This window comes from Muntiacus reevesi, chromosome 2 (assembly GCF_963930625.1).
Source record: "Muntiacus reevesi chromosome 2, mMunRee1.1, whole genome shotgun sequence".
Lineage (NCBI taxonomy): Eukaryota > Metazoa > Chordata > Mammalia > Artiodactyla > Cervidae > Muntiacus > Muntiacus reevesi.
The window spans coordinates 37,388,081-37,406,445 of NC_089250.1; the positions used below are offsets into that span (position 1 = coordinate 37,388,081).

Below are 18,365 nucleotides of genomic sequence, written 5' to 3' on the forward strand. Positions count from 1 at the left end.
TGCTGGTGAGGACTAAGAATGGTTACACAAAGGATGTTTTGGGCCATTAAGCCATCACATTACAGGCCCCCCCACCCCACGGTGAGCCCTGAACTCAATCTCAAGCCATCAGCCCCATCCCCGTGTACTTCAGGGGACTAGGATGGGAAAGAACAGGATGCTGGCCCTAGATAGCTAAGGTGCTTGTCAAAAGAATGCTTTCAGTGTACCCAGACTTTGGCATCTCTCCTTCATAGAAAAGCAATAAATTCATTAACTTGATGTCTGGTTTTAATTAATAGTAATTTTTTGATGTTCTGATTATGTTTTATAAAACTCCAATATATCCTGGCTCCCCTGCCCTTCAAAGCAGTCCTTCAGAGCTAACTGAGAGGCTGCTTCCTAGGCTTCAAGTCCTCTGAAAACCTGCCTAATAAAATAGAATTCTCAGTTTTTAGGTTGTGCCTTTTTTTTTTTTTTTTTTTTTTTTTAGTGGATTCTAATTTCTTGGTGAACTACTAGTCCTAGTGTAGAGCAGAAAGGGATGTGGAGAGTGTCCAAGTCAGACTAGGGACTTTCCTCAGGGCAGGGGCTGAACTGAATTCACTGTGAACGAGGCAGCTTCCGGGCAAGAGAAGGGAACAGATTCACCGTCCGGGAGCTGAGAATGAATTTTAGGAAATGCTAGTCTCTCCTTGGCTTTCCGGGCACATGTAGGGAAACTAAGGATGGAGAAAAACAGTATGCTGGCCCTAGATACTTAAGATGCATCTCAAAGGAATGATTTAAGAGAGCCCAGATTCTTTCATCTTCCCATAGTAGAAAAGTTCTAAATTCATTAAGCTAAGATGTCTGTTCCTTTGTGATCAGCAGTAACCTTTTGATGTTCAACCACCCTGTTTTCTTTTCAGCAAAAACTCCTACATATCCTGGCTTCTCCCATAACTCTTTGAAACAGTTCCTCAGAGCTGCAAGGCTGTCTTCTAGGTATAAGGCCACCAAAGAAAACATAATTCTCAACTTTTAGGTTGTCACTCTTGATATTTTGCTTTTTCCGTGGACACTACAAGGGGCTGAGCCCTAAGCTATGGTCTAACGGTGAGGCTCCTGTCCCTCAGAAGATGGATGAGATTGCCCATAAACGCGCGGACTGCGACAGAGGGACAGGATCTAGGGAGGGCGGTGAGGGTGCGCTAGTTGGGGACATGGGCTCGGAACCCGGGGCTGCCTCTTTTGACAGTAGGATCGCGGGAAGATGCCTCGCCTTCCCAGTCTCAGTCCCCACCGTGGGTTTAAGTGAATTAAAAGAAGCTGATCGACATCACGCCTGCGCAGCTCACGGACCCCTCCCCACCTGACGCGACACAGCCTCGCTTTCCCCGCAAGCAAGCGTGGCCCGGAAACCGTTGTCCCCTCCGCTGCGCACCCCAGAAACTAAACGGAGATTACCCGGGCACATCACTTCCGCCAGCCGAGGGGTGGGCCCGGCACCGGAGGCAGGAGTCACTGCTAGGGTCACTGGGGAGTGTAGTCTTTAAGGCGGAGGCGTTAGCGAAGGGGTCACGGGAAGGAGAGACGTTTCACCCGGGGTCCTCTGTAAAAGGGGGCGGGGGCGGAAATCTAGGCGCCACAGCAGCCATTCTCCCGCGGGCAAGTTACCGAGAAACAGTTCCCTCAAAGGCCTCTGGGCGCGCCGACCATCCTGGGAGGTGTAGTCCCGGCGCTGGGCCGAGGATTCTGGGTAGTGTAGTCCTGGTGCTGGACCGAGGATTCTGGGTAGTGTAGTCCTGGCGTCCTGGCCCAGCTGGTGGCTGTAGTGACCCCTTGTTCCTCGCTGGTGAGTGTGGCGCCCGTGGGGCTCTAAGCCGCAGCCGTGCCCTTCCCTGCGCGGAAAGGTAGGTCCTGAAAGTCTGGGCTGTTGGCTGGGCCTGAGGCTGGGGACTGTGCGGGTGCCGGGGAGAGGAGGCGGCGGCGGGACGCGCTGTCGCGGTTCAGGCCGTGCCCTCCCGGATGTCATATTTGGGATGTGAGCGCGCATCTCCGATGGACGTGGGCGAAGCTCAGCCGCGATTCCCAGTGGTGGCGGATGCCGGAATCCAGCCACGTCCCGAGGCTCCTGTGGGTGAGGACACGTTAGACCTTGACCGAAAGAGCGATGATGATGGGGGGGGGGGGGGGGGGCGGGCGGGGGTCGCTCTTACCCCCAAGTCCCTGGGGGCCAGAGGGTTGAGTAAGTTGACATTGGGCCCTGATGTTTCCCAGGTGCTGGGATGAGGACCAGCCCGCCGCCAGGAGTTTTGGTGGGTGGTTTGCCGTGGGCAGCATGTGCCCGGGATGGGCTGGGGGTGGAACGGGACACTTTGGCAGCGATCTTGGGTGTGTTTTTGGCCAGTCGCCCCTGGATTCAGGCCTTGGAGGAAGAGGTTGTCTGAGGTCCACTGGGCAAGTTTCTCAAAGGTTCTGGAAACCTGCATTGACCACAGCAGTTACGGATGTGCATGGCTCGGGTGTGGCCCGACTTTGGGATTTTGAGTTACATTTTAAAGTTCTATTAGGGAGAGATTTTAAACAGAAATAAATAGAACTCTACAGACCCACCATCCAGATTTAACCCTTGTCACTTCGGGAGCAGTCTTGATTGATCTCAAAATGACACAGTGAGACGCCTTACAACCCACAGAGGTTCACTGTCCCTGCCCTACTTGAAGAGCCTAGCCTCGGCTGCCAGCTTTCATCCAGACTCTGTGACTTTGTACCGTGTCACCTTAGATAAGAGACTGACTTCACTGTGCTTCAGTTTTCTCATCTGTAAAATGAAGATAATAAATCGTACTCCACTGGATTGTGAGGCTAGAATGAAATAAGACGGTTCTGTGCCTGGAACCGTCTCTGATGTGTACAGTACTAAGTGCCCAGTGAGTATGAACTTTGCTTAGGAAGGTCAGAGGTGAGAGTGGGTCAGCTCAGGCCTGGTGTCGGCAGTGTTATCGGGGCAGGCTGTGTTGTCAGCGAGCTGCCCGCAGCCTTTTCTTCTGTGACAGGTCCATTCCTGATGCCTTTAAGGAAGAGGCAAGCCTCCCCTCCCAGGGCGTGAGTTTCCAGTGACTCTCCCGAACCTTTCTGCTCTTGTGCTGCCCAGAGAGGAAGCCTGGTGGGCAAGGGGAGGGCTCCTGACAGTCCGGACTCAACGTGGGGATTCCTCGCCTTCCGTGTGCTGAACCACAGGTGGGTTTTCTTCACTCAGCCTTGACATCTTGTGCCCAGCACGCCCCGCCTGGGGATCAGAGCCCAGCTGGTTTCCCCAGGGGACACGGTCTGTGGTAGGGGTGGCTGCTGTCACAGGGACTCTTGTTCAGACCCTGTGTCGTCCTTTTTTTTTCCATTTATTTTTATTAGTTGGAGGCTAATTACTTTACAATATTGTAGTGGTTTTTGTCATACATTGACATGAATCAGCCATGGATTTACATGTATTCCCCATCCCGATCCCCCCTCCCACCTCCCTCTCTACCCGATCCCTCTGGGTCTTCCCAGTGCACCAGGCCCGAGTACTTGTCTCATGCATCCAACCTGGGCTGGTGATCTGTTTCACCATAGATAATATACATCTTTTGATGCTGTTCTCTCGAAACATCCCACCCTCGCTTTCTCCCACAGAGTCCAAAAGTCTGTTCTGTACATCTGTGTCTCTTTTTCTGTTTTGCATTTGGGTTATCATTACCATCTTTCTAAATTCCATATATATGTGTTAGTATACTGTAATGGTCTTTATCTTTCTGGCTTACTTCACTCTGTGTAATGGGCTCCAGTTTGATCCATCTCATTCCCTGTGTCCTTCTTGACTACCTCTCCATCCTTGTGGTTTGTTCAGGCCTGTGCACTCTCAGGCTTGTCTGTTGTGAAGGCCTCGGCCTTCTGTTCTGGTTCCAAACGGCGAGGCCCTCACTGCCTCTGTCCCCGTCCTGTCATCTCACTGCAGTTAACTTAGCAGGCAGCTCTAACACTAGAGCTTCCTGTAAAATAACCACAGTGTAGTGATGACACTACACTCAAGAGAGTTAATAGTTGTTTCAGTCAGAGCAGCTCTGTTCAGAGACAGGAGAGGAGAGGTGTGTGGCCGGGGAGGAATTCCAGGGGACAGTGTCCCTGTCTCTGGTCCTCCCCCCATTTCTGACCTTGCAGACCTCAGTGAACACCCGCAGCTGGGCCTCTTTGTTCTTTCCAGGCTCACCTGCCCCGTTCTCTCAGCAGCACCTGCGCTGTGCCCTGGACCACTGTCCTTCTGGTCTCCACTCCTGCTCTGCCCTCACTCTTGTCTCTTGTCCACCTTCTTGTCCCTCTCCCCACCTGCCTCTTGAATTGGGCACCTGAGGTTCACATACTGAACTTGCCACTCAGCCTGCTTGAAAGAGACCTTCCTAATTGTTTGCTTCTGTCCCAACTCCAAAGTCAGGATGCTTGGGTTCAAATTTCAGTTTTACCATGTCTAGCTGTGTGGCCCTGAGCTTCTTACTTCGCCTCTCTGAGCCTTCTTTTCCTCATCTGCCAGATGGGAATCATCAGAATAGTGTCCACCTCCTGGGGTGTTGGAGGAGATAACCAACATAACTGCATTGCTAAATGCAGTTACAGTGCCTGGCACATAAAGGCTAAGTAATTGTTAGAATTACTTTTAATGCCTCCAGCTTCTCCAAGTCTCCTCCTCAGTCTCTTCCCCAACTCCCCAGACCCTGTAAAGTCAGACCCTGCTTTACAGCTTCATTGAAGCACATTCCGTTGTCTGCTTGTGTTTTCCCGAGCATCTCTTTCAGTGTCAACTCCAGTGATGAGCAGGGATGCTCTCCCCGCTGCAGAGCACCCTGCACATCCCTGGCAGTGTTCCTTGCCTCCCTGTTGATGAAAGGACCCTGGGGCTTAGGACTCCAGGGCTTAGGCTGTGTCATAACTGTCCGACCATCCCACTGGACCAGGAGGTGGTTCTTAGAAGGTGGGTTGCCTCATTTGCTTCCCTTGAGCCAATTGATTCAGTTACTGGCACCAGATTAGACTAAGTGGGTGATGCACAGTGAAGACACCGGCAGTGTCTGCTAGGCCCTGCACCCTCTCCACGTGCTATCCGGCCTCTGCTTCTGCTTGGTCCCTCTAGCAAGGGAGCTGATGTTCTTAACCTGGTGCCTTGGGCCCCCCGAGAGCATACAGACTTAAGCCTGTGACTGGCACCGCATCACTTGTCCCACATTTGTGGGTGAAAGCAGGGATGAGGTCAGCCTGAAGGAGCTTCCAGTGTTTGAAGAAATAATTTGAGCAGCAAAATAGTGATAATATTCTAATATAACCCCTAGGATAAGCTATGAATCCACACTGAAATAAATAAGAAGGGACAACTCTTGGACTTTCCTAGTGATACAATGCATAAGAATCTGTCTGCCAGTGAAGGGGTCATGGGTTCAATCCCTGGTCTGGGAAGATTCCACATGCCATGGAGCAACTGAGCCTGTGCTCCATGACCACTGAAGCCACTGCAGTGAGAAGCCCATACACTACAAGGAAGAGTTGTCCCTGCTTACTACAACTGGAGAAAGCCTGCGTGCAGCAATGAAGACCCAGCACAGCCAAAAATAAATTAAGTAATTTAAAAAAAAGAGAAGGGACAACTCTTGCTTACAGAATTCCAGCTAATGAATTTCAAAGGAAAGAAGGAGATAGAACACTGTTATTTGGTCACCACCACAGTAATAATGGTTGCAGACAGGTCCCACAAGATTATGCTAAAATTATTTGGTAAAAGATTGAAGAGGAACAGGATATTTGTATAATCTCAAAGTATCTCTCCCAAGATATATATTAAATATAAAGGCAAAATGAGTGACTTTATAATGAAGAAACCCAGCAGACACTGCCTTAACCAAGTGATCAAGATCAAGGTTAACATCATCCGTAGTGAAACATACCAATATCATGAACTCCTATCAAGGGGTGTGAAAAGGACATGTGACTTCTGAGATAGTCTAGCCAAAAGTGAACTAGGGTCATTCTAATCATTTTTTCTTAAATCTGATAAATCACAATTTAGGGCTGTTCTTCAAAAATGTTGTTCATGAAAAGAAGGAACTGCCACAGATTGGAGGAGATTTAAGATATATGACAGCTAAATGCAGTGTGAGAACCTCAGTTGGATCCTGGACCAGAAAAAGGAGGACATTCGTAGAAAAACCTGTTGAAATGTGGTTATGAGCTGTAGTTTAGATAATAGTAATAATTATCAATGTTAATCTGGTTTTGATCATTATAGTATAGTTTTCTCAGATGTATCACCTCATGGGAAATAGATGGGGAGACAGTAGAAACAGTGTCAGACTTCTTTTTTTGGGGCTCCAAAATCACTGCAGATGGTAACTGCATCCATGAAATTAAAAGACGCTTACTCCTTGGAAGGAAAGTTATGACCAACCTAGACAGCATATTAAAAAGCAGAGACATTACTTTGCCAACAAAGGTCCATCTGGTCAAGGCTATGGTTTTTCCAGTGGTCATGTATGGGTGTGAGAGTTGGACTATAAAGAAAGCTGAGCGCCGAAGAATTGATGCTTTTGAACTGTGGTGTTGGAGAAGACTCTTGAGAGTCCCTTGGACTGCAAGGAGATCCAACCAGTCCATCCTGAAGGAGATCAGTCCTGGGTGTTCATTGGAAGGACTGATGCTGAAGCTGAAACTCCAGTACTTTGGCCATCTCATGTGAAGTGTTGACTCATTGGAAAAGACCCTGATGCTGGGAGGGATTGGGGGCAGGAGGAGAAGGGAATGACAGAGGATGAGATGGCTGGATGGCATTACCGACTCGATGGGCATGAGTTTGAGTAAACTTCGGGAGCTGGTGATGGACAGGGAGGCTTGGCGTGCTGCGATTCATGGGGTGGCAAAGAGTCGGACACGACTGAGCGACTGAACTGAACTGAATGTTAGAGAAAACTGGATTAAGGTTACATGGGAATTGATATTTTTTGCAACTTCTTAAGTCTAAAATTCGAAATGAAAGGTTCTATGGATTCATCAGTCTTATAGTGAATTGTATGTTGGATGAGTTCTGTTAAAGAATACTTTAGCATGTATCAATGCAATCATGTTTTTTCTCCTTGGTCCAGTTCATTAATACAGTATATTACAGTAATGAATTTCCTCATATTCAACCAGTCTTACATTTCTGGGCACTTTGTCTTGGTGAAATTGTTTTTTGTGTGTGTGTGGTTTTTTGTTTTGTTTTGTTTTTTTAATATTTGTTTGTTTGTTTATTTATTTGGCCCCGCTGGGTCTTAGTTGTGGCATGTGGGGTCTAGTTCTCTGTCCAAGGATCGAACCCAGGCCCCCTGCATTGGGAGTGTGAAGTCATAGCCACCTGACCACTAGGGAAGTCCCCGAAATATTTTCTTACTGCTTTGAATGATATTCTTTTTGCCATGCATTTAAAGTGATGCAATATATATAACATAAGACTTACCATCTTAACTGTTTTAAGTATATAGTTCAGTGTCTTTAAGTACATTCATATTGTGCAACCATTCACACTCTCCATTTCCAGAACTTTTCAGAATGAAACTCTGTCCCCATTAAACAATAACTCAATTTCCCCTTCCTCCTAGCTGCTGTCAACCATCATTCTACTTTGTTTATATGGATTACTCTAGGTACCTCATATAAGTGGAATTATATATTTGTCCTTTTGTGTCTGGTTTGTTTCACTTAGCATAGTGTCTTTAATGTTCATCCATGTTGTAGCTTATGTCAGAATTTCTTTTCTAAGGCTTAATAATATTCCATCATACACACACACACACACACACACACACACACACACACACACTCTTTGTTATCCATTTGTCTATTAACAGACACTTGGATCACGTCTACATTTTGGCTGTTGTGAATAATGCTGCTCACAGGAGTGTACAAATACCTATTCAAGTCCCTGCTTCCAATGCTTTTGGGGGAGTACCCAGAAGTGGAATTGGTAGATCATATGATAACGTGTAGTTTTAAATTTTGAGGAACTGCTGTGCTGTTTTGCATAGTGCTTGCACCACTGTACGTTCCCGCCTGCAGTGCACATGGGTTGAATGATGATTTTGAAGTCTCATGGAAGTCTGGTATATTTTTTGTCTTGAGTCACTTAGGAGTTTTCTTGTTATTCTTCAGAGCCTGATAGTTTTTCCAGTAGATAGGTACCTTGAAGTTGTTGGCTATGTGTCAGCTTCTCCCTGGCACTTTGTAGGCCCTTTATACTTTGATTCAGGTCATCTTTTTTCCCCAGTTTTTACTGTAGTACAGTTGATTTACAATGTTGTGTTAATTTCAGGTGTACAGAAAAGTAATTCAGTTATACATATACATATGTTCATTCTTTTTCAGATTCTTTTCTCATATAGGTTATTACAGAGTATTGAGGAGGGTTTGCTGTCCTATATAGTAGGGTCTAGTTGCTTATCTGTCTGTATGCTTTATATATTATATATTGTAGTGTGTGTATGCTAATCCCAAACTCCTAATTTATTCCTCTCCCCACCACACACACACATTTCCCTTTTGGTAACCATACGTTTTGTTTTTTAAGTGTGTGAGTCTATTTCTGTTTTATAAATAAGTTCATTTATATCATTTTAAAAACTTAGATTCCATGTATGAGTGATATATTTGTCTTTGTTTGACTTACTTTACTTTGTATGATAATCTCTAGGTCCATCCATGTTGCTAAAAATGACATTATTTCATTCTTTTTATGGCTGAGTAACAGTCCATTGTACAAAGATGTACTACATTTTTTTAAAAAATTTATTTATTCATAGCTGTGCTGGGTCTTTATTGCTGCTTGGGCTTTTCTCTGGTTGTGGCAGGTGGGGGCTGCTGTCTGGTGCAACCACTAGAAGCTAGGGGCTTCTCGTTGAGGTGGCTTCTCTTGTTGCAGAGCACGGGCTCTAGAGCACAGGTTCAGTAGTTGTGACACACGGGTTTAGTCGCTCCAAAGCATGTGGGATCTTCCCAGATGAGGGCTTGAACTCGTATCTCCTGTATTCACAGGATTCTTTACCACTGGAACTCGTGTCTGCTGTATTCACAGGTGGATTCTTTACCACTGAGCCTCCAGGGAAGGCCTGTACCACATCTTCTTTATCCATTTCTCTGTTGATGGACATTTAGGTTGCTTCTATGTCTTGGCTATAGTAAATAGTGCTACAGTGAACACTGGGTGCATGTATCTTTTCGAATTGTGATTTTCTCTGGATATGTGCCCAGGAGTGGGACTGCTGGATCATATGGTAGTTCTATTTTTAGTTTTTTAAAGGACCTCCATACTGTTCTCTAGAAGGTCTGTTACCAATTTTACATTCCCACCAACAGTGTGGGAGAGGTCCCTTTTCTCTACATCCTCTCCCATATTTATTGTTTGTGGACTTTTTGAGGATGGCCATTCTGACTGGTGTGAGTTGTACTTTTGATTTGCATTTCTCTAACAGTTAGCAATGTTGAGCCTCTCTTCATGTGTCTCTTGGCCATCTGTACGTCTTCGTTGGAGTATATGGCTGAAACTTGAAGACATTATGCTGAATGAAATAAGCCAGACACAAAAGGACAGACACTGAATGATTTCACATATTTGTGATACCTAGAATAGCCAAATGTATGGAGACAGAAAGTAAAATGATGGTTGGTTACCAGGGTTTGTGAGAAAGGGAATTATGGTTAATGGTCACACAGTTTCAACATGAGATGATGAACCAGTTCTGGAGATGGATAGCGGTGATGGTTGTACCACATTAAGTGCGAGCATGCTTAATGTACTGAAATGTACACGTCAAATGGTAAAAATAGTAAAATGCATATGTATATTTTATAATCATTTAAAACCCACAAGCTGCTCCTACACTCAACCTGTTCTGCATTTCTATCACTTAGTGCCTTTTATTCCTCCCAAGTGGTCCTACGTCCCAGGATTCAGGCTTCCTCTCCTTCTTGACTCAGGTGTCCTCTTCTCTGCTCCCCATATACCTCATCAGGAACACCTGGCACATTTCTCTTCCCTAGACTCCTGTGCTTCCTTCAAGACCAAGTTCCTGGGCCTCTTGTGAAAACCTCTCAGATGTGGATGTCTGTTCCACTTTGAAACAGTGTTGCAATAAAGGCAGTAAAGTTGGGCAGGGATGTCCACCCTGAGCCCCACAGTGTGGGACAGGACATTAGTGGACTGTTACCCACAGTTGAAAAAGTGGAAATGCTAGTTGATGGCTGGGATGGGCTCCAAATCAGGGCAGTAGGGTTCCAGTTCGTGCTTTTCACCATTCCCTGCTGGTCAGTGCCTCTCAGGCAAGGAGGGGCTGTGGGATTGAGGGAGGGACTGAGTTGTGTTTGGTCTTTGCCATAACTGAATTGTGTGAACCTCAGTCATTCGGATGCTTCAACACTAATACCATGATTCAGACTATTCTTTTAAATTCTTAAAACTCAAAAGTCTATTGCTTTACTGTTGTTAAATTTTTATGTTGATTGCGCTCTCCCTCAGCATAGAGTTAAAATTCCTAAAAGTTACAGGCTCCTATTTTTGCATGTATTCTCCAAATCAACCCACCCAGGACCTTGACCGTGTTGACAAGTGCCACTGTCCAGATGGTGACAGGGCTTTAAAGATCTTGGAATACAGGGCACCAGGGTCAAAGGCAGGATCTAGATCTCTCGCCTGCCTCCCCCGGGCAGCCTCCCCCTTGCCCCTTACCCTGAGTCCTGGGCCGGTCTGGCTCCCGGGTGAGCAGGGCTGTTTTGTGTTACAGGCACACATGGCATTCAGAGATGTGGCTGTGGATTTCACCCAGGATGAGTGGGTGCTGCTGAGCCCTGCTCAGAGGTCCCTGTACCGGGAGGTGATGCTGGAGAACTACAGCAACCTGGTCTCACTGGGTAAGCCTGCATCTCTCAGGACCAGGGTCCGGCTGCTGGCAACTTGGAGCAGCCCTCTTGCTTTCTGGCCTTAATTTTGGGCTGGACCCAAAGGCAGAGACACTCTATAAATGTGTACAGGTGTGTGTATATGTGTGTGATACCCCGCATTTCTAGCCTTTTCCCGCAGGCTCTCTGGTAAGCATGGCATCCGTTCCTAGTCAGTATCTTCTTGTAAACGAGGGAGGTGTTCTCTCACAGCATGAAGTCGGGTCAGTGAACTCCCATCCTTGCTTCCCTTCCCTGGTGGGGAGCTCACCACTCTCAGATCTTCCCCACCACCTTTAGAAATCGCCCCCTGGTATGGCTCTGAGTGTAGGATAACCTGCGACCATCTTGTTCTCTTTTCCTCTGAGCAGGCATTCCGTTTTCTAAACCAAAACTCATCACCCAGCTGGAGCAAGGGAAGGAGACCTGGAGAGAAGAGAGAAAATGCTCGCCGGTCAGCTGCGTGGGTGAGTGGGGCCACTGGGTGGTTCAGAGGCTGGGGGCGGGGACGTCTTTCTGCTGGCCCCCTGGCTGCTCCCCGTGTGCACTGCCCTTGTGGCCTCCTTCCAGACCTGCAGCCGCACTCAAGCTTCCTGGTGTCTTGTCTCCTTCCTACACTGGGTTTGCCGTCTCTGCCTCACTTAGTTCTGTCCCACATACATAGTCTGGTGGCTCTTGTTACTATATTTTTAAAAGATGAAGCAAGAACATGGAAGTAAAACTAAGGGAGCTGAAGAAAAAAGGCAGGCCCCGTGGAAGGAAGGCAGTCTGTAAACAGCCGATTAGGAAATTGAATTCTAAAAATATTGTCAGAATGGATTTCATCCAGGAGGGTGAGATTTTCTAAATGGTTATGCAATTACATATATATTCCCTCATTTTGCCGCTTAGCCCCCAAAACCTAAACTGGTTACTATTTGGCCATTTAAGAAGTTTGCTGACTCCTGCTCAGAGGGATCACAGTACACGGCCTTCACTTCTCCTTTCCTACTTGTTCTGGATCACACGTTATGTAAAATGTCAGGGCAGTACAGTCACATGCTTGCAGTTACAGCCTTTCCCCAGTGTGCTTTAGTCTATAGTTGTCATTTGTACTGCACCTCAGGCTCCCTAAACTCCATAATACCATGTTAAAATTCTTGTTTTAAACACACACATGTATTTTTAATCAAAATAAAAAACATTCTTTTATTTTTAATTATCCAGATAATTTACCATTTTCTGTGCTTTGCCTTATTTTCCTGAGGATGTGTGTTTCCACCTGATAGTGTTTCTGTGATCTCTCATTTCTTGTGGTGGGGGGGTGGGCAGGCAGTGTGTTCATTTACATTTTGTTTTTCTGAACGTGTCTTTATTTCACCTTTGTTCTTGAAGGATATTTTCCCTGGATATAGAATTTTAGATTGGCTTTTTTTTCACCACTTTGAAGATACTGTTCCCCTGTTCAGGCCTCCCATTGTCTCTGATAAGAAATCAGCTATCATTTCCACAGTTATTGCTTTTTTTGTTACTTTTTAAACCTCTGGCTACTTTCAGAGTTTTCTGTATGTTTGGTGTGCAGCTGTTTGACTGTGATGTCACTGAGGAAGTGAGCTGCTTTTCTTTGCATTTTTCCTGTCATAGCGTGTGCTCAGATTTTTGAATCTATAAATTTATGGCTAGAGCCAAACTGGGGAGATTTTTGGATATTATTCTTTCATGATTCTTTTGTTCCCTTCTGTTTCCTTCTTTTTGAAATGATAGTTACATGTGTATTAGTCCTTTTTACATTGTCCCTCTGTTTACTGAGCCTGTCTGTATTTTTTTTTATAACTTTCCATTTTTGTGATGATGCTTCCTAATTGTTCATTAATGAAGAGCAGATTTTCTCTTACCTTCTTTAATAGAAAACCAGATACTTATAAGATACATTTTTAAGTGAAAAATTGCAAAACAGTGTTTATTACATAGTTGGGTTTGTGTGAAAGACTATCAACATGTGTAGGTGAACATAGACATCTGCATTATTATTGACTATGATCAGTGGTAAGCTTGGTGAGTATAGAATTGGAAAGAGTCGGGTTTCTGGGAAGTTTTTTGACTTGGCATTCTTTTTTTTATTTTTTTGTGTGCTTGGACCTTCTTTTTATTTTTTTCCATTTATTTTTATTAGTTGGAGGCTAATTACTTTACAATATTGTAGTGGTTTTTGCCATACATTGACATGAATCAGCCATGGGTTCAGCATTCTTTTTAAATGATAGAGGTATAGATAACTGTAGGGAATTGTGTGTTTTTTAGCTTTTAAAATACTGTTGGCAATTTAATAATAGAGAGGAGTATATGTTTTCTTTTTCTGTGAGAGATTTTCTGTTTCTCAGTTTTATCAAATTTGAAAGCTTAGTTAATTTTGTCTTAGAGTCAAGGGAAATAGCATATATAATAGAAATCATTTATATTTTTCAAGTTGTTTATATCCTCGTTTTTTGCCTGCTAAGAGTCATAGCAGGTTACTTAGCAGATTACTCACCAATATTGTAATTTATATCAAATCCTCCATTTATTTCTAAGTTTTTGGTATATATTTCACTTCAGTGTACTGTTAGGCATGTAAAGGTTCATGACAGTTTTATCTCATTCATTAGTGAAGTTTTTAACGTTAAAATTCTTTTGTTCCACATTATATTCCTTAAACTTTCCTTTTTTTTTCTAAAAAAACTTTTTATTTTTTATTTTATATTGAAGTATAGCTGATTAACAATGTTGTGATAGTTTCAGGTGGACAGTGAAGGGACCCATCCACACATATACATGTATCCATTCTCCCCCAAACTCTCCTTCTATCTAGGCTGTTACATGAGCAGTGTTCACATAACATGAGCAGTGTTCCTTGTGCTGTAGAGTAGGTCCTTGTCAGTTATCCATTTTAAATATAGTGGTGAGTACATATCGATCTTATTATTTCTTATTAGTCTTAGCACCTGCTTTGTTGTGGCTCTTTGTTTTTTAGAGAGTTTTGGTATGGTATTTAATGTGATTTGGGGTGTCATGTAGCTGTTATTGCATTTTCTGCCAAACCAACTGTTATCTTTGAATAGGGACTTTGGCCCTTTCACATTTACTGGAACAGCTGATGTCATGGGACATCTTACTTACTTACATGGGACTTACTTAGGGGCAGACTGTAGGGCAGGTACAGAGGCACTTGGAGAAGAGCTCAGGGTAGAAGAAGAAGCATCTCTCTTAGCTCAAGCTGCTGAAACACAGCACCAGAGTTCATGGCAGAAGCAAAAGATTTTACTGTGTTTCTGGAGGCTCACATTCTTGGCTGGCGGAGGTGTTGGCAGTTTACACAGGAGGCCTCCCTCCTGGACTTTGAATGGCCACATCCTTACTCTGTCCTCACCCGGCCTTTCTGAGGCTGCACATCCTGGCTTTCCTCCTACAGGGAGGTCACCAGACATATTGATTAGAGCCTTATGACCTCTTTTAACCTTAGTTACCTCTTTAAAGGCCCTGTCTCCAAATATAGTAGCATTCTATACTGATGGAATAATTCTAGAATGTAGATGTATACACAGTTAGTTTTCAAAAGTTCAGTTCACCAATGAAGGCAAGTGTTCAGGCAGATGCAGTGAGGTTTGGACCTAGTTCCTCAGACTATGTGATCCTGCTGTCCCATCAGCTGAGTAGAACCAGCGGTGCTGAAGCAAGGTGTTCAGTGTTGACATCTCCTCACAAGAGGTACTATAAGAAGAAAACTTTTATATTGATTCCTGGTGCCATTTTTATTTAGGTTAATTATGGAAATTAACAAGACTCAAACTGATCCGGGACACCAGTCACTGGGGGGCCTAGACTGTGTGTGTGTTGTCCACTGCTGAAAGCCTCCTGAAAGTGAAAGTGAAAGAAAGTGTTAGTCACTCAGTCGTGTCTAACTCTTTTGAGACCCCATGGACTATAGCCTGCCAGGTTTTTCTGTCCATGGAAATTCTCCAGACAAGAATGCTAGAGTGGGTTGCCATGTCTTCCTCCAGGGGCTCTTCCCGACTCAGGGGTCAAACCTGTGTATCCTGCATTGGCAAGCAGATTCTTCACTGTCTGAGCCACCAGGGAAGCCCTGCCTTGTGGGAATTCTGGTTCAGAGTAGTCCTCTAATAAGTATTTGTCAGTGAGTCAGGACCTTCAGGTGTCTCACATGTGATATCTTTAGCCACTCTGCTGTGCTGCCTCCTACACCTCCTACACCAGGGTCTTCCAGGCTCAGGGACAGCTCTCTTCTTCCACCCCATCCTGCCAGGGAGACAGGGAAAGACAAAGACATTTCCATGTGGGTCCTGTGGTTAGAGCACTCTTGGTCACAGACAATCCCTTTAGACCCTGTTTGTATCATTGGGTGTTTGTGCATTAGGAGGTCCTCTGCAGGAAGTCTTGCTGGGTGGCCCTGAAGATGTAAACATTTTGAAGAACAGGGAATGGAGTCTTAACCATCAGATGACGTACAGCCGCTTTGGCGGCTCCACATCTCAATTCTGACTCAGACTCTTCTCTCTGCCACAGAACCGAAGCCAGAACTCCACCTCTGTCCTTTCTGCCCTCCGGATCTCTGCAGTCAGAAATTCCACATGCAGCAGGTGCTGTGTAATCCCCCACCCTGGATCTTCACGTGCCTGTATGCTGAAGATCCCGTCCAGTCAGGAGACCTGTGCCTGGAGGACCAGCAGCAGCAGGCCGCTGCTGGTAGTGCCTGGATGGAGGAAGTGGAAGGGCAGGAGAGAGAAGGTGCCCCGCCTTTGTTTGGAAAGACAGAGAAAAGTACTATAGGAGCATTCCCCAGGCCACCCCAGAGGCAGCCAGCCATCTCCGGGGGTGGGGTCCCAGGTATGGAGATAGAGGCCGGCCCGGCACAGATGGGGACCCCTGAGGAAACAGACACGCTGTTGAAGAGGATCGAAGTCCTGGGGTTTGGAACTGTCAACTGTGGAGAGTGTGGACTGGGCTTCAGCAAGATGACGAACCTGCTCAGTCACCAGAGAATCCACTCTGGGGAGAAGCCCTACGTGTGCGGGGTGTGTGGGAAGGGGTTCAGTCTAAAGAAGAGCCTGGCCAGACACCAGAAGGCGCACTCAGGGGAGAAGCCTCTCGTGTGCGGGGAGTGCGGGCGGGGCTTTAACCGGAAGTCGACGCTCATCATACACGAGAGGACACACTCGGGCGAGAAGCCGTACATGTGCGGTGAATGCGGGCGAGGCTTCAGCCAGAAGTCAAACCTCATCATCCACCAGAGGACACACTCTGGGGAGAAGCCGTACGTGTGTCAGGAGTGCGGGAAAGGCTTCAGCCAGAAGTCAGCCGTCGTCAGGCACCGGAGGACACACCTGGAGGAGAAGACCATCGTGTGCGGCGACTGCGGGCTGGGCTTCAGCGACAGGTCAAACCTCATCTCGCACCAGAGGACACACTCAGGGGAGAAGCCGTATGCCTGCAAGGAGTGTGGGCGCTGCTTCCGGCAGAGGTCCACGCTCGTCAACCACCAGAGGACACACTCGAAGGAGAAGCCTTACGTGTGTGGAGTGTGCGGACACAGATTCAGCCAGAATTCAACGCTCATCTCGCACAGGCGCACACACACCGGGGAGAAGCCTTACGTGTGTGGGGTGTGTGGGCGGGGCTTCAGCCTCAAGTCCCATCTCAACAGGCACCAGAACACGCACTCCGGGCACAAGCCCATCGTGTGCAAGGACTGCGGGCGCATCTTCAGCCAGCAGTCCAACCTCATCCGACACCAGAGGACGCACTCGGGGGAGAAGCCCCTGGTGTGTGCGGAGTGCGGGCGAGGCTTCAGCCAGAAGTCGAACCTCGTGGCACACCAGAGGACGCATTCCGGGGAGAAGCCATACGTGTGCAGAGAGTGTGGGCGGGGCTTCCGCCACCAGTCGGGCCTCATCCGGCACCGCCGCACACACACAAGGGAGCAGCCATACAACTGCCGGCGGTGCGGGCGGGGCTTCGGCAACAAGTCTGCGCTGCTCATGCACAAGTGGTCACATTTGGAAGAGAACTCCTGTCTGTGCACAGAGTGCGGCCAAGGCTTTCCCCACAAGTCACACCTCATCCTCCACCAGATGACACACCAGGGGAGGACACCGCATGTGTGCAGTGCGTGCGGGCAAGGCTTCAGCCAGAAGTGCCACCTCAGCAGACACAGGAGGAATGTGTGCCCACCACAGACCACCATTTCAATCTGACCCCGAGGCCGCGCCAGAGCATCCTCCCGACCCCCTCACCCGCTGCAAGAGCCCAGACTAAATCAAAACATGTTACACTCTTCTTGAAACACATTCCCTAAGCGATCAAAAAGACATTTGAACTCAGTTTACTTCCTCTACCCCAGTCATCATGTTTGGGGCCTTTTGTTCTAATAAAACTCTGCTTCTTTACAAATTTGTGGCCTCAACTGTGTCTCTCATTCACCCACCTATAAAGGTAGGAAATCAGGGGTGGTACAGAAATCTCGAGCTTCTGAGGCCATGGTTCCACAGTAATTCAGTCCTTTGGACGATATAAGAACTGAGTGAGTCTGTGATTCTTGGACAGTCTGGTCCTTTGTAGAGGGAGAGGATCCCGGAACTGTGTTCAGGGGATTAGGGCGAGGGAGGGGGTCTTCCAGGAAACGACCTCCCCGTAAGCCACTCACTCTCACCTGCAGCCCCCTCCCCACTCTCCCCAGCTCCTGTGGCAGCCCGCTACTGGCTTGCCTTCTTGCTCTCAGACGTCTCCACTTCTTCCTTTGCTGAATCAAATCAGTGGTTAGGAGCACTGCTACTACTTAGAGTTAGGGTAAACACACCATGAATAATTGTGTGTCAGCTGGTTAACCTAAAAGAAACAAACAAACATCTAAACACTTAATCATGTATAAGTAGGAAATCTGAACAGACCAACATGAATAAGGAGATTGAGTTAGTAATCAAAAACCTTCCAAAAATGACCAAAATCAGATGACCTTATCGGTGACTTCTAGCATTTATAGGATTAACACCCATTCTCAAAATCTTACCAAAAAAGACTCCTCCTAAATCATTCTGTGAGGCCAGTATTATTCTCTTAGTCAAACCTGACAAAGACAACACAAGGAAACTACAGACCCCTAACACTTATGGATATAGAGGGAGAAACCCTCGACACAGGATTAGCAACCAAATCCAGCAGCATATGAAAAGGATTTTCACACTGTGACTGAGTGGTTTCCTGGCTCAACATAGGAAAAAAAAAAAAATCAATACATCATGTTAATAGAATAAAGTGGGGGGGGGGAAGCAAACACATTCCATTTATATGAAATATCCAGGATAAATCGAAGCAAAGAAACAGAAGGCACGATAGTGGCTGCCAGAGACTAAGAGAAGAGGAAATGGGGATGACTGTTCCCCATTAAC

The 18,365-nt window shown here is 46.4% G+C and overlaps 1 protein-coding gene across 2 annotated transcripts; it reads left to right on the forward strand.

Moving 5' to 3' along the window:
• Window positions 1–1,749: 1,749 nt before the first annotated feature.
• ZNF133 (zinc finger protein 133) lies at window positions 1,750–17,370 on the forward strand. Of its 2 annotated transcripts, none has more exons than XM_065921280.1 (5): window positions 1,750–1,874; window positions 3,021–3,204; window positions 10,794–10,920; window positions 11,319–11,414; window positions 15,487–17,370. In XM_065921280.1, the coding sequence occupies exons 3-5, from the start codon at window positions 10,800–10,802 to the stop codon at window positions 17,172–17,174; spliced, it is 1,905 nt and encodes a 634-aa protein (XP_065777352.1). In that variant the 5' UTR covers window positions 1,750–1,874; window positions 3,021–3,204; window positions 10,794–10,799; the 3' UTR covers window positions 17,175–17,370. The 2 variants fall into 2 exon arrangements, with proteins under 2 accessions (XP_065777352.1, XP_065777353.1); XM_065921281.1 differs by having other exon boundaries at window positions 1,757–2,101.
• The last annotated feature ends 995 nt before the right edge of the window (window positions 17,371–18,365 follow it).

What these genes read in the sequence shown, in the direction of transcription:
- ZNF133 (XM_065921280.1), top strand. Translation starts at nt 10,800, where the DNA reads ATGGCATTCAGAGATGTGGCTGTGGATTTCACCCAGGATGAGTGGGTG. An exon ending in CAGCAACCTGGTCTCACTGG is followed by an intron (nt 10,921 to 11,318) that starts GTAAGCCTGCAT and finishes TCCTCTGAGCAG; the next exon opens with GCATTCCGTTTTCTAAACCA. An exon ending in CTCGCCGGTCAGCTGCGTGG is followed by an intron (nt 11,415 to 15,486) that starts GTGAGTGGGGCC and finishes TCTCTGCCACAG; the next exon opens with AACCGAAGCCAGAACTCCAC.